The sequence below is a fragment of the Choloepus didactylus genome, chromosome 16 (genome assembly GCF_015220235.1).
Source record: "Choloepus didactylus isolate mChoDid1 chromosome 16, mChoDid1.pri, whole genome shotgun sequence".
NCBI lineage: Eukaryota > Metazoa > Chordata > Mammalia > Pilosa > Megalonychidae > Choloepus > Choloepus didactylus.
The window spans coordinates 33,872,324-33,885,570 of NC_051322.1; the positions used below are offsets into that span (position 1 = coordinate 33,872,324).

At 44.5% G+C, this 13,247-nt stretch overlaps 1 protein-coding gene across 2 annotated transcripts in view; it reads left to right on the plus strand.

Annotated features, from left to right (window-relative positions):
• Positions 1 to 1,574: 1,574 nt before the first annotated feature.
• Positions 1,575 to 13,247, plus strand: part of ST8SIA5 (ST8 alpha-N-acetyl-neuraminide alpha-2,8-sialyltransferase 5) — a 77,775-nt gene continuing 66,102 nt past the window's right edge. For both annotated transcript variants that reach the window (XM_037805934.1, XM_037805935.1), the window contains exon 1: positions 1,575 to 1,990. In XM_037805934.1, the coding sequence (XP_037661862.1) occupies positions 1,860 to 1,990 (131 nt within the window). In that variant the 5' untranslated portion in view covers positions 1,575 to 1,859. The remainder of the gene's footprint in view (positions 1,991 to 13,247) is intronic.

A 13,247-nucleotide genomic window follows, 5' to 3' on the forward strand; every position in this document is an offset into this window, starting at 1 on the left:
GGGGGTGGGTCCCACACCCAAGAAGCCAGCCCTTCCTGTATGTATGGGAGAAAGAGCTAAGTCTCAGATTCTAAAGGCTTCCTGCTAAGTGAATTTCTATGGACAACTAGAACTTCAGTCCTTTCAATTGTAAAATAGGTTAGTAAGAGGCAAGGCGGCTCAAATTCAACTCTATATGCGGGAGCAAGCACTTGGTGAAGTGTAAACTACCAAACCAATAATAATAGTGGACCCTTTGAATGTTTATAACTTCTTTAATTAGTTAAAAAGCCTACCTGCGACAATGCCGATAATATTTGATACATAAACTCTTTACAGATAGCACCGAGTCCACTTCCACCTTGCTTGGGTGGATTAACATAAATTCCAAGTGATTGGTGGAACCCTAATCAAGAGGCTTTACCGTGCTTTCCTCAAATCTTTCCAGTCCAAAGAGGAGAAACTACTAAATGCCGAGGCCAAGAGTTTTGGAGTCTGGGCACTTCCGCAACAAAGTTCTTTTGCAAGCCGAGGTTTGAGTTTCGGTCAAGTTCTGAGCTGAATTCTTGATCTGACTCTGGAGCCTCCTCATGAGGCTAGAGGGCCCTGGAAAGGGGCGCCCTAGAATCATCCAACTAGGACCCAGTGGTCTATGCCGCCGGCACGTGACTCGCAGGCGCCGGAAGACACTGGGGTGTTCGCATGGCAGGGCTGGGGGCTCATTTGTGATAAGGTTTTCTGAAGAGGCAGCATTCGCATGGCATTTCCGTATTTCCGTGTTTATTTTCCCTGGCGTACTCTCTGAAGCACAAACCTCTTTAGTGACTTACTAAAGCATGCGGGGACCGTGGTACCCAAAGGCGACCGGCTGCCTGATCTATGATTTACGAGTGGCACCAAGGATGAGACAAGGTCCCACTGTCTCGGCGACAACAGGGTCTTTGACGAACAGCCGCGAGCTGCAGTTGGGAAAGGGGAGGAGGCCTGAGGAGGGGGCGGGAAGGTCCTGAATTGCCTCTCTTCAGGAGTTGGGTGCCGGGGACGCGGCGGCACCCGGCAGGCCATCAGCATGCAGCAGCCGCGCGCGCCGTCCTTGAAGGGTTCCCTGCTGACCTTGCTCTGCTTTCTCCGGAGAAATCTCCAAGAGCTCGCGAGGACGCGGCCACGGCATCGACTCAGGAGTGCAAATGCTCCCCTCCAGCAAGCCCAGCTCCGCAGCCGTGGCTTCCCCTTCCCGCACCCCTTTTTATCCCACGATTCAAGCCCGGCGTTTTACGCTCCACCCTTCCCCCTTTCCCCGGCCGCATGTCATTAGCCAGACTGTCCCTGTGTTTTGTCCTCCCCCTTCTAAGAACTGAAGTCCAACCTTCGCGCTTCCTCCCTGGGGGCCCGGGGATCGGATTGGCTCACCCCGGCCAGGGCACTCCGCGCTGGGAGATCGCGATCCGGAGCCTGGCCAGGGAGGCGGTGCGCGATGCGCCCGCGCGCACCAGCGGACAGCGCTGGGGCTTAGCTCCTCATTGGCGGCTGCCTCGGTGGGAGGGGCCGCCCCCGGCTCTGGGCACCTGGCGTTGCCCCTCCGCGAGGAAATCGGCGGCTGCCGGGCACCAGCTCCCGGAGGTAAAGACATCGGGAGGGAAGGCCCGAGGCCGCGGCGGAGCTCCCTGCGGCCGTCCCTGCCTGGTCCTCCGCCCCGGCGCCAGGGACACTCGGAAGCCCCCTGCTCCGGCCGTGCCACTGGAAACTTTACCCCGCAAAGTCCCCCTCCCGCCTGATCGTGCCATGAGGCGCCTGGTCGGCCGCGCGCCTCCGGGGACCTCGGAGCCCCGCGCGTGATTGCCAGCCTCTCCGCGCCCCTCCGCGCCCTCGCCGCCGCCAGGATGCGCTACGCGGACCCTTCGGCCAACCGGGATTTGCTGGGGAACCGAACTTTGCTCTTCATCTTCATCTGCGCCTTCGCCTTGGTAACCTTGCTGCAACAGATCCTCTACGGCAGGAACTACATCAAGAGGTAAGAAAGTCCGAGCGGGGGTGGGGATGCGCGGAGCCCGCGGGAGAACGCCCAAGTGGCGGCCGCAGCGTCTGCCAGCGCGTCCGCGGGGTGAGTGATGGTGGAGTCTGCACTTAGCCCGGAGCATCGGCGCGGTAGGCTAGGGTCCCAGCTCGCCGAAGCGCATCTCAGCTCCAAACCCGAGGAGACAGACTGCCCAGCGCTGGCCAGAGGGGCCCAACAACTTTGTTCTGCTGTGAAAAATAGGGGACAGTTTGGAATTCCGAGCAGCCAAGCTGACGCTAAATCCGTCTGAGTTCCCAAAGCGGTCGCGGGGTCGGATCGCTGTTCCCCAAACCTAGAGGTCCGTGGCCAGTTGGCTAGAGGGGAGGCTCGCAAGGAGGGTGGGCCCCAAACTGGACAGAATTAATTCGCGAGTCCTGAACTTTTTTGTGAGGACCCTTTCCCCAGGAGTGTCTGGTGAGTTGGGGGTGGTAGTATATTGGGTAGATGTGACAGGGAGAATGAATTCTTACAATTATGCAGTCACTGGATCTGTGAAACCCATCCGGATCCTTGTTGAAACTGATCATTCTCATCCTTACCCTAGAAGGACAGAGCTGAGCAGACGTTAACCCTCCCCTGGCTGGACTCCCTCCTCCCCATCCTCCTGGAAACTCCATTAAGAGAAAGAGCAGTGAGAGGTGGCACTGGGGAACTGGAGCGCAGCCTCAGTCCCTTGTGTGTGCAGGAGATACACTGAAATGCCAAACCCTTCCTTCCCTCAACTCTGCTCTGCTGGCCCAGGGGAAATGCTTCAGGCACTCTGCCAGGTGTCAGGGAGGGATCTGCTTCAAGATACAAGGATATCAGGGCCTCTCTTGGAAAGAACCCCCTCTCCTCCTCTCTGCTGGCATCCCCTTACTCTCACCACCACCACCACCACCACTACCACACAACCCAGCTGATAGGAAAACAACTGCCTCTCTGGGTATATAAACATCCCATCTTCTTCTCTAAACGACTAGATAATGAAACAGTGTTCTCCTTCCATCCTTTGGGTTCCACATCAGTCATTTGTTCTGGGGTGCATTCTGGGATGGGAGGGTGAAGATTGCCACTGGGTGCCTTGCTCACTGTAGGAAAGCCAAGCAGGTAAGACATTTCCCCCTCCATGTACCTCCCCCCCAGAGCCGGGGAGTATGAAGCCTGTTTTCCAGCCAGTTGCTGTTCCTGACCTTCCCACAGAGCTTTTTTTCCTGGTTGATGGCTGCTGAGCTCTGCGTGGTGCTGGTGGCTTTAAAGGACGTTTTCACAGTCTCTTGGCTTGTTGGAGCCCAGTGGGCCTGCCTCCTCTTTTGGTTATTGCCGCCCCTGAGATGACCTGGGCAAGGACAGTCAGGCCCGAATGGACTGCTACAGGCCTGCAAGTGGCCCCCTAGCTGCTGTCTTGGCGCTTCCTCCATGGCAGGATAGCTCTGGGTTGCCCGCCCCTGCTAGCACCTACCCCAAGCTGCTGGGGCTGCTGGAATCCCTTCTGCCTTGTCAACTGGGGGGGGGGGGGGCAGCGGCGAGTATCAGTGTCCATGGCAAAAGCCAACTCAACTACTAGCTGCTTGCTCTGGCTAGCCCTTCCTGGTCTTGGGTTGAGCTACCTGGAGTTCAGCAGCTGCACCAGCCATCACCCATCCTCCCTCACACAGAGACCCTGACCCCTAGGTCACATAGATGCCACCCCACAAGCCTGGCTCCAGGGACTTGGGTTAATCTAATCAAGCAGGCAACACTTGTATATACCCAAGTGCTGTGGGGACTGTAAAGAAGAAAGTGATGTGGTTCTTGTGCTCAAGGAGCTTGAAGTCTGCTTGGGGAAATAAATGGCCACAAATGAGACAGTTAGGAAGTTAAGTGTTAAACTGTCTGAGGAGGCATAAGGAAGGGAGACACCAAAGGGCCAGAGTAGTTAGGGAAGGCTGCCTGGAGTGGGTAGAACTTGAGTGGGCCCTGGAAGGAAGGGTAAGACTTAGATTGGTGGGGGGGACATGTACATCCAGAACTGAAGAGGGTGGGAACAAACGTTATTGGGATGCAGGTGTGGCACCATCTGCTTTCACCCCCCCACTACCTGACCCCTACCCACCCTGCAGTTCTTGGCTTCATCCTTGGTTAGTTCAGCAGGGAGACCATCCTGACCCCAAACCTGGCTGCCATATCTGTGCACCCAAAGCACCTACTGTCTCATTTCCTGCCCAGATCATAACTGTAATGAACTGGCTTGCATGTGATTACTGGATGTCTGCTGTCTAGAAACACTATATGAGGGCTCTGGTGCAGGTCCTGGGACTGTCTGTATCAGACTCACCTGTTGGCCCTGGAATCAGACTCTGGGGGTGAAATCCCATAACCTGCCTTTTTAACAAGCTCCCCAAGTGATTTGTAAATGCCTGATCAGCTTCAGAACTGCTGCCCTAGATCAGTGGTTCTCAATTGAGGGCAATCTGTCCCCCTGGGCAATGTCAGGAGACGTTTTTAGTTGTCACAGATGGGGCAAGGGGAATGCTACTGGCATCTAATGGGCAGAGGCCAGGGATGCTGCTCAACATCCTATGATGCTCAAGTGGGTTCCCACAACAAAGAATTATCTGGCCCCAAATGTCAATAAGTCTGAGATGGAGAAAACCTGCTTTAGACTGAAAGCTCTGAGGGAAAAATTCACTCTGTTTTGTTCCCAGCTGCAGCCTGAGCACCAAATATGTGCCTGAAACACACTAAGTTCTCACTGAATATTGGCTAATGAATACATGGTTGAAAAGGGTGTGGGTGTGCAGGGGTAGGAATTGGAAGAGACAGGTGAAGAAATGGACTCAAGTGACATAAGAGGGAATGTAGGGAAGAAGTGGGGTGTAGAGGTAATGTTGGGTCAGTGGTTTCAGTGAAGGGCCTTGAACGTTGGGAAGAGCAGTTTGAACTTGGTGCATTAGGACACAAGGAGTCACATTTGGTCCTTGAGCAGAGAAGTGACATGATAAAAGCTCCTAGTAAGGAAGGTTTTCTGGGCCCCAAACAGGAAGGGTTAGAGCAGGAGAGGCTGGGAAGCTGTTGCCATAGTCCGTTCAGAAGTGGGAGCAGATCCACTGTGGGGCTGGGAGATTTCTGAAGGCTGCCATTCTTTGCTTCTGTGCTGATTTTTATATTATGCCAGGCCTCCATTGTCTGCCATCTCAGGGGCCCGAAGATGGCAGGCAGTGCTGGTGAGAATTTGGGGGTGGCTTACACAAGAAGGTGTGCATGCATTTTGTTGGGCCCTTGACCTAACCCTGTGCTGTGCTGTGGGCACTTCTGGGAAGTACCACCAAATGCAGCCAGAACTCTGGGGACCCATGTCACACACATCCCCACACTGGTCAGGAGTGGAGCAGGTGGGGCAGGGGGGATGGCTTAGTGGGCTTGGCATTTCCCCTGGAGAAACTGCACACCATGAGGATTAGGAGCAAAAGGCAAGAAGCAGAGCTATGAAGTGTGCCCTTGAGGTTCTTGGCTTCCCAATCTGTGCCTAATTGGACAAATACTTAATGAAGATTTGCTCTGTGCTGGGCACCATGCTAAGTGCTGAGGATTAAAAGGTGAGCAAGACGGACAGTCCCAGATCCCTGGGAGCTCACGGTCTAATGGGAAGACAGAAAGGAACAAGGGGCCCTAAGGATGAAGAGGTGGGAACTAAAGCGAATCAGAAGAGCTGCATGGTCCAGGGAGGCGTTTGAAGGCTATTTTAGTGGAAGGGGAATGATACAGGCAGAGGTGGAGGTTGAAGGCAGGGGGATAAAACCCAAGCCTGTTTGGACAAGGATTGAAAAGTGCAGGGAAGAGCTGGGTCTCTGCTAGCTGGAGGGTTAGTGTGTGTGGCTCTGGGCCAGGGTGTGGCAGGTAGGGCCGGATTACAAAGAACAAAGGTGGAGAGCACCTGAGAAGGAGACTTCTGGAGGAAGAAAGGTAGAATTGAGTCTGGATCTGCTCTAACACTGGAAGGTGATCCACTTGGAGCTCTCCGGTGGCTAGTTGGAAACACTTTGGAACTGCAGGTGGGGAAGAGCAATGCAGATTTTGGAGTTACCAACCAAAGCTGGTGTTTTTCAAACTTTTATGATTGTGAGCCAGAGTAAGAAATATTTTATACTTAGGAATCTAGAATACTGTCACATACACACACCACCAAAACAAACATTTTGTGAAACAATACTTGAGAAGTGAGCTCTAATATTTTGTATTATATGTCATTTAACAGAAATTCTAGGGGCAACCCACTAAATTGATTTTGCAACTTATTGGGTTGAAATCCTTAGTTTGAAAAACCCAGGTCTGAGTGATGGGGTTGGATGAGAGTGAAAAGAGGTGATGAGCAGGTGTGCGGAGATGAGCCTTGAGGAGCCTGAACTGAGGGGCTGAGAGAGAGGAGCTGGCTCTGGCCACTGAGTCTGGAAGGAAGTGGAGGAGAATGAGGAGAACCAGGTGTTATGGAAACCAGGGGTGACATGGAGAGAGTGGTCAACTGTGCTGTATGTTGTTGAGGGTTCTGTAGGGTAGGACTGAATTTGCTCACTGGGTTTGGCAATAGAGACAAGAGTAGTTTTGAGGGAGTGGTGGGGACAGGGCACTCGTTGCAGTGGGTAAAAGAGTGAGTGGGAAAAGAGGATGCAGAGATGACCTTTTCTAGGTGTCAGTGCTGGAAGAAGAAAGGGTGAAAAGAAGGGTTTTCTAGAATGGGGACATGAAAATGGTACCCTCTTCCTTTAAGCCCCATCTGCCCCCAGATCCCCTTTGTTAGCTCTAAAATCTTTGCGCAAACTCACTACCCTTAAGGTGCTAAGGACATTGGGTATTTACACTTTAAAAGAGGGGCAGGCAAAGGGCAATGTATTTTTTGTTTTGTTTTGATTTTTGTTTTTAAGACAGAAAGAACACTGTAGATTTTTAAAAAATTATTGTCTGGTTTCAACCCATCTTTTAATCTTAATCTCAGAGGAATGCCAGACAGGCATGGGCCTGGAATGTCCTCCTATAATGTCTTTCAAAGGAGTTTTATTATTCTTCATAAAGTGTTTGAACATTTTTTGCTAGATTTATTTCTAGGTACATAGTTTTCACTGCTATTGTAAAAAGTTACCTTTTAAAAAATTATATTTCCTAACCATTCATATGTGATATATAGAAATAAATTTGATTTTTTTGGTATTGATTTTATAATCAGCAAATATGATAATGAACATAATGGTAATAATTTATCTGTAGATTCTCCTGGGATTTCTATGTAGACATTTTTTCTTTCATCACAACTCATATCTTTAATTTTCTTGTCTTATGGCGCTTGCTAGAACCTTTGATATGATGTTCAATGAAAGTGTCATAGTGAACATCCTGATCATAATCCTGATTTTTTCCTCTTAACTTTTTTAAAAGAATAGCTTCATCGAGAATAATTCACATACCATACAATCCATCCATTTAAAGTATACAATTCAGTGGCTTTTAATATATTCACAGAGTTGTGCCTCCATCACCACTACCAATGTTAGAACATTTTCATTATCCCAAAGAGGAAACTCACATCCCTAAGCTGCCACCTCCCCGTTCCCACTGCATTCCCTCCAAGCCCTAGGCAACTACTAACCTACTTTTGGTCTTTGTATTTTTTCCTATTCTGGGCATTTCATAGAAGTGAAATCGCACAATATGTGGTCCTTTTTGACTGGCTGCTTTTACTAATGTTTTTAAGTTTCATCTTTGTTGTGACATATATCAGTAGTTAATTTCGTTTTATTCTGAATAGTCTTCCATTGTATGGCTATACTACATTTTATTTATCCGTTCATCAGTTGATGGACATTTGGGTTGTTTCTACTTTTTGGCTATCATGAATACTGCTGCTATGAAAATTCATGTACAAATTTTTGTGTGTACATGTGTTTTCATTTATCCTGGAAATACACTTATGAGTGGAATTTCTGGGTCACATGTAACTCTAACTTACATATATTTTTTACCTATTTACCCTACTGCTAAGGCAGATATTATTATATCCATTTTACAAATGAATGAAGCATGTAGTTTTTCTACATTTACTACAATTGATGTGGCAAATTACATTAATACATGCGTAACCTTTAATTTTGGGGATAAAGCCAGCTTGTTCATGGTGTATTATTTATCACATATGATGTGGGGTTTTGTTGACTAATATTTTTATTTAGGATTCTGTTTCTCATGTTCTTGAATGATTTTGGCATATAACTTTTTTATCTTTATTTGATAAGTTGTGAGTTTAAGAAGCAATTGTGCACAAAATACAGGATTCCCCTATACCACCATACCATCAACACCTTGCATGGGTGGGGAACATTTGTTACAATTGATGATAGCACATTTTTAATATTGTACTATTAATTGAAGTCCATGATTAACGTAGGGTTCACTGTGTAGTGTAGTTCCAAGGACTTTTTAATTTTTTGTATTCTGTTACCATACATACAATCTAACATTTCCCCCTTTAATCGTGTTCAGAGATATATTTCAGTGCCAGTGCTGTTAATTGTGTTCACAATGTTTTGCTATTATCAACACTGTCCGTTACCAAAACACTTCCGTCATTCCAAATAGTAACTCTGTACATTTTAAGCCTTAACTTCCCATTCTCTATACCCTGTACCCTGATAACCTATATTCTAGATTCTGCTTCTATGAGTTTGCTTTTTCTAATTATTCCAAATCAGTGAGATCATACAATATTTGTCCTTTTGTGTCTGGCTTATTTCACTCAATGTTATGTCTTCCAGGTACACCCAGGTTGTTGCATGTTTCAGGACTTCACTGCTTTTTATGACTAAACAATATTCCATTGTATGTTTAGAGCACATTTTATTTATCCGTTCATTGGTTGATGGACACTTAGGTTGCTTCCATCTTTTGGCAATTGTGAAAAATGCCACTATGAACATTGGTGTGCAAATATCTGTTTGAGTCCTGCTTTCAACTCTTACATGTATATACCTACTAGTGGTGGGATTGCCAGGTCACGTGGGAGTTATATACTTAGCTTTCTGAGGAACTGCCAAACAGTCTCCACAGCAGCTGCACTATTTTACAGTCCCACTAGCAATGAATGAGTGTTCCTATTTCTCCACATCTTCTCAAATACTTGTTTTTTGTTTTAATAGCTGTCATTCTAAGGGGTATGAAATGGTATTTCATTGTGGTTTTTGATTTGCATTTCTCTGATGATGAGCATCTTTTCATGTGCTTTCTGGCCATTTGTATATCTTCTTTGGAGAGATTGCTGTTTAAGTCTTTTGCCCATTTTTAAGTTAAGTTGTCTTTTTATTGTTAACTTGAAGAGTTTCTTTATCTATTCTGGGATATTAACCCTTTATCAGATATGTGGTTTCCAAATATTTTCTCCCATTATGTAGATTGTTTTTTACTTTCGTGATAAAATCCTTTGAGGAACAAAAATTTTAATTTTGATGAGGTCCCTTTTATCTATTTTTTCTTTTGTTGCTTATGCTTTGGATGCAAAGTCTAAAGAAACCATTGCCTAATACAAGGTCCTGAGGATGCTTCCCTATGTTTTCTTCTAGGAGTTTGATAGTTCTAGCTCCTATATTAAGGTCTTTGATCCATTTTGAGTTGATTTTTGTATATGGTGTGAGGTAGGGGTACTCTCTTTTTTTTTTTTTTTTTTGCAAATGGAGATCCAGCTTTCCTAGCACCGTTTGTTGAAAAGACTGTTCTTTCCCAATTGAGTGGTCTTTTCCACCTTGTCAAAAATCAGCTAGCCATAAATGTGTGGTTGATTTCTGAGGTCTTAATTTTATTCCATTGGTCTCTGTATTTGTCCTTGTCCCAGTACCATGCTGTTTTGTTTATTGTGGCTTTGTAATAAGTTTTCAGATCAGGAAATGAGTCCTCCATTTTCCTTCTTTTTCAAGATAGCTTTAGCTATTTGGGGTCTCTTACCCTTCCATTTAATTTGATAATTGGCTTTTCCATTTCTGCAAAGAAGTTTGTTAGAATTTTGATTGGGATGACATTGAATTTATAAATTGCTTTGGGTAGGAGAACTTAACAATACTACAAATGTTTAGTAGTATTAAACTTAACAATGTTTAGTATTCTAATTCATGGACAGAGAATGTCTTTCCAATTTATGTAGGTCTTTCTTAATTTCTTTTAGCAATGTTTTGTAGTTTCCTGTGTACAAGTCCTTTGCATCCTTGGTTAGATTAATTCCTTGATATTTTTTTCTTTTAGATGCTATTGTGAATGGATTTTTTTCTTGATTTTTTCTGATTGTTCATTTCTTGTTTATAGAAACACTACTGATTTTCGGGTGTTAATCTTGTATCCTGTCACTTTGCTGAATTCATGTATTAGCTCCAGTAGTTTTGTTGTGGATTTTTCAGGATTTTCTGTATATAGGATCATATCATCTGCAAATAGGGAAAGTTTGACTTCTTCCTTTCCAATCTGGATGCCTTTAATTAATTTATTTTTTCCTTGCCTAATTGCTCTGGCAAGAACTTCCAGTACAATGCTGAATAACCGTGTTGACAGTAGGAATCCTAGTCTTGTTCCAGATCTTAGAGGGAAAACTCAGTTTTTCACCGTTAAGTAGGATGTTAGTTGTGGGCTTCTCGTATATGCCCTTTATAATGTTGGGGAAGTTTTCTTCTATTCTTATTGTTCTAAGTGGCTGTTATCATGAAGGTTTGCTGGATTTTGTAAGATACCCTTTTTGCATCAATTGAGAAGATTATTTGTTTTTTTCCCTTCAATCTGTTAATGTGGTATATTACATTAATCTATTTACATTTAAAGTCACCACTGATAATTCAAGACTTTCCTCTGCAGCTTTCCTATTTAGCCTTTGTAAGTCTTATAATGTTTTTGTCCTCACTTATGTTAATACCTACTTTTATATTTATTTACTTTTTTGTGTTGTACCATATTGAATGCCTTCTCATTTCTATCTGGATATGTTTTTTCATCTGTTTTCCTTGCGCTTACCATGGGGTTAGAATTTAACATCCTAAATGTATAAGTCACATTTTGTTTGATATCACCTTATTTCAATAGCATGCACATATGCTTTTCCTATACCCCTTGTCCCCCTGCCATTCTTTTGTACTCATTACCTCTTCTATCTTTGTACATTGTATGTCCAAAAGCGTAGATTTATCTTTACATTTTTATGCATTTGCATTTTAGCACCTGTGGAAAGTAAGAAGTGAAGTTACATACCAAACAATATAATAAAATAATACAGGCATTTACAATTACCCAAATGGTTACCTTTACCCCAGGTCTTTATTTCTTTATGTTGCTTTGGACCACTATCTATTGTCCTTTCCTTTCAGTTTGAAGAACTCCCTTTAGCATTGCTTGTAGGGCAGGTCTAGTGGTGATGAACTCCCTCAACTTTTTTTTTTTTTTATGTGAGAATGTCTTAATCTGTACCTCATTTAAAAGAAATTCAGTGTTATTGAGATATATTCAAATACCATACAGTCATCTAAAGTGTACAATCACTTGTTCACAGTACCATTATATAGATGTGAATTCATCACCACAATCAATTTTTGAGCATTTTCATTACCACAAAATATAAGAATAAGAATAAAAATTAAAGTAAAAAAAGAACACCCCAAACATCCCAATCATCCCCCCGTCCCTCCCTATCATTCATTTACTTTTTGTCCCCATTTTTCTAGTCATCTATCCACTCATTGGATAAAGGGAGTGTGAGCCACAAAGTTTTCACAATCACATGGCCACACAGTGTAAACTGTATAGTTATACAATCATCTTCAAGAATCAAGGCTACTGGGTTGCAGTTCAACAGTTTCAGGTATTTCCTTCTAGTTATTCCAAGACACTAAAAATTAAAAAGGGATATCTATGTAATGCATAAGAATAACCTCCAGAATGCACTCCCGACTCCATTTGAAATCTCTCAGTCACTGAAACTTTATTTTGTTTCATTTCACCCTTTTGGTCAAGAAAACTTTCTCAGTACCTCAATGCCAAGTCCAGGCTCATCCCCAAGAGTCATGTCCCATGTTGCCTGGGAGATTTACACCCCTGGGAGTCATGTAGAGAGGAGGGCAGTGAGTATACCTGCAGAGTTGGCTTAGAGAGAAAGGCCACATCTGACCAACAAAAGAGGTTCTCTGGAGGTGACTCTCAGGCACAATTATAAGTAGGCTTAGACTCTTCTTTGCAGTAACAAGCTTCTTAAGGGCAAGCCCTAAGAGCAAGAGCTCAGCCTACTAAACTGGTAGTTCCCAATGCTTGTGAGAATATCAGGAATTCTCTAGGTGGGAAAGTTTAATATTTCTACATTTTTCTCCAGTCCTTCAAGGGGGCTTTACAAATATATTTCTTTCTCTGCCCAAATTACTCTGGGATGTATTGGGGCTTCACACTAACCTGTACAAACCAACCAGATCTCACTCCCTGTTCAAAGTTCCATGTAATTATGGTGTTTGAATAAACTGACCATACAAGTTAAATTATATAGTGTGCTACAGAACATATAGCTTTTACACTGAATAAACTTCTCTTCCTTTGTCTCACACAGAAGCTGAAGTTTTAAAACACCATCAATATCATTCTTTATCATTTAGTCTGATTTGCCTTAGTCCTAACCAAGTCCATTTCATTCATATCTCTAATCTCTTTTTCAGCCTCTTTACCATATTGGGTAATTCATAGCTGCCGAACTCTGGCTCTGAGTCTTAGGTGTCACGTCACACAGATACCCGAAGTTCCAGGGACTGACAAGGTTATGCACAAAGAGCTCAGCATTTCAGAATTTAGAAATAGCGATTACAACTCAGGAATAGATGTAACTGCTGTGAGAGCTTACAATCTGGAAACCTTTACCATAAGCCTTCCCCTGAAAACCTATGCTCTCAGATTCAATTCTCAGATTTTGCACATTATAGTTAGTCCTTATTACTGAGGCATTATAATGTTTGTCTTTTCATTTCTGGTTTATTTCATACAACATACTATCCTCAAGGTCCATTCACCTAGTTGCATACCTCACAACTTCATTCCTTCTTGTAACCGCTCAATATTCCATTGTCTGTATACACCACAGTTTGCCATTCCTTTCATCAGTCAACGTACCCTTAGTCCACCTCCTTCTACTGCAGACTGTGAATGCTGCCACCATAAACCCCACTGTGCAAATGTCTATTTGTGTCCCTGTTCTCAGTTCTTC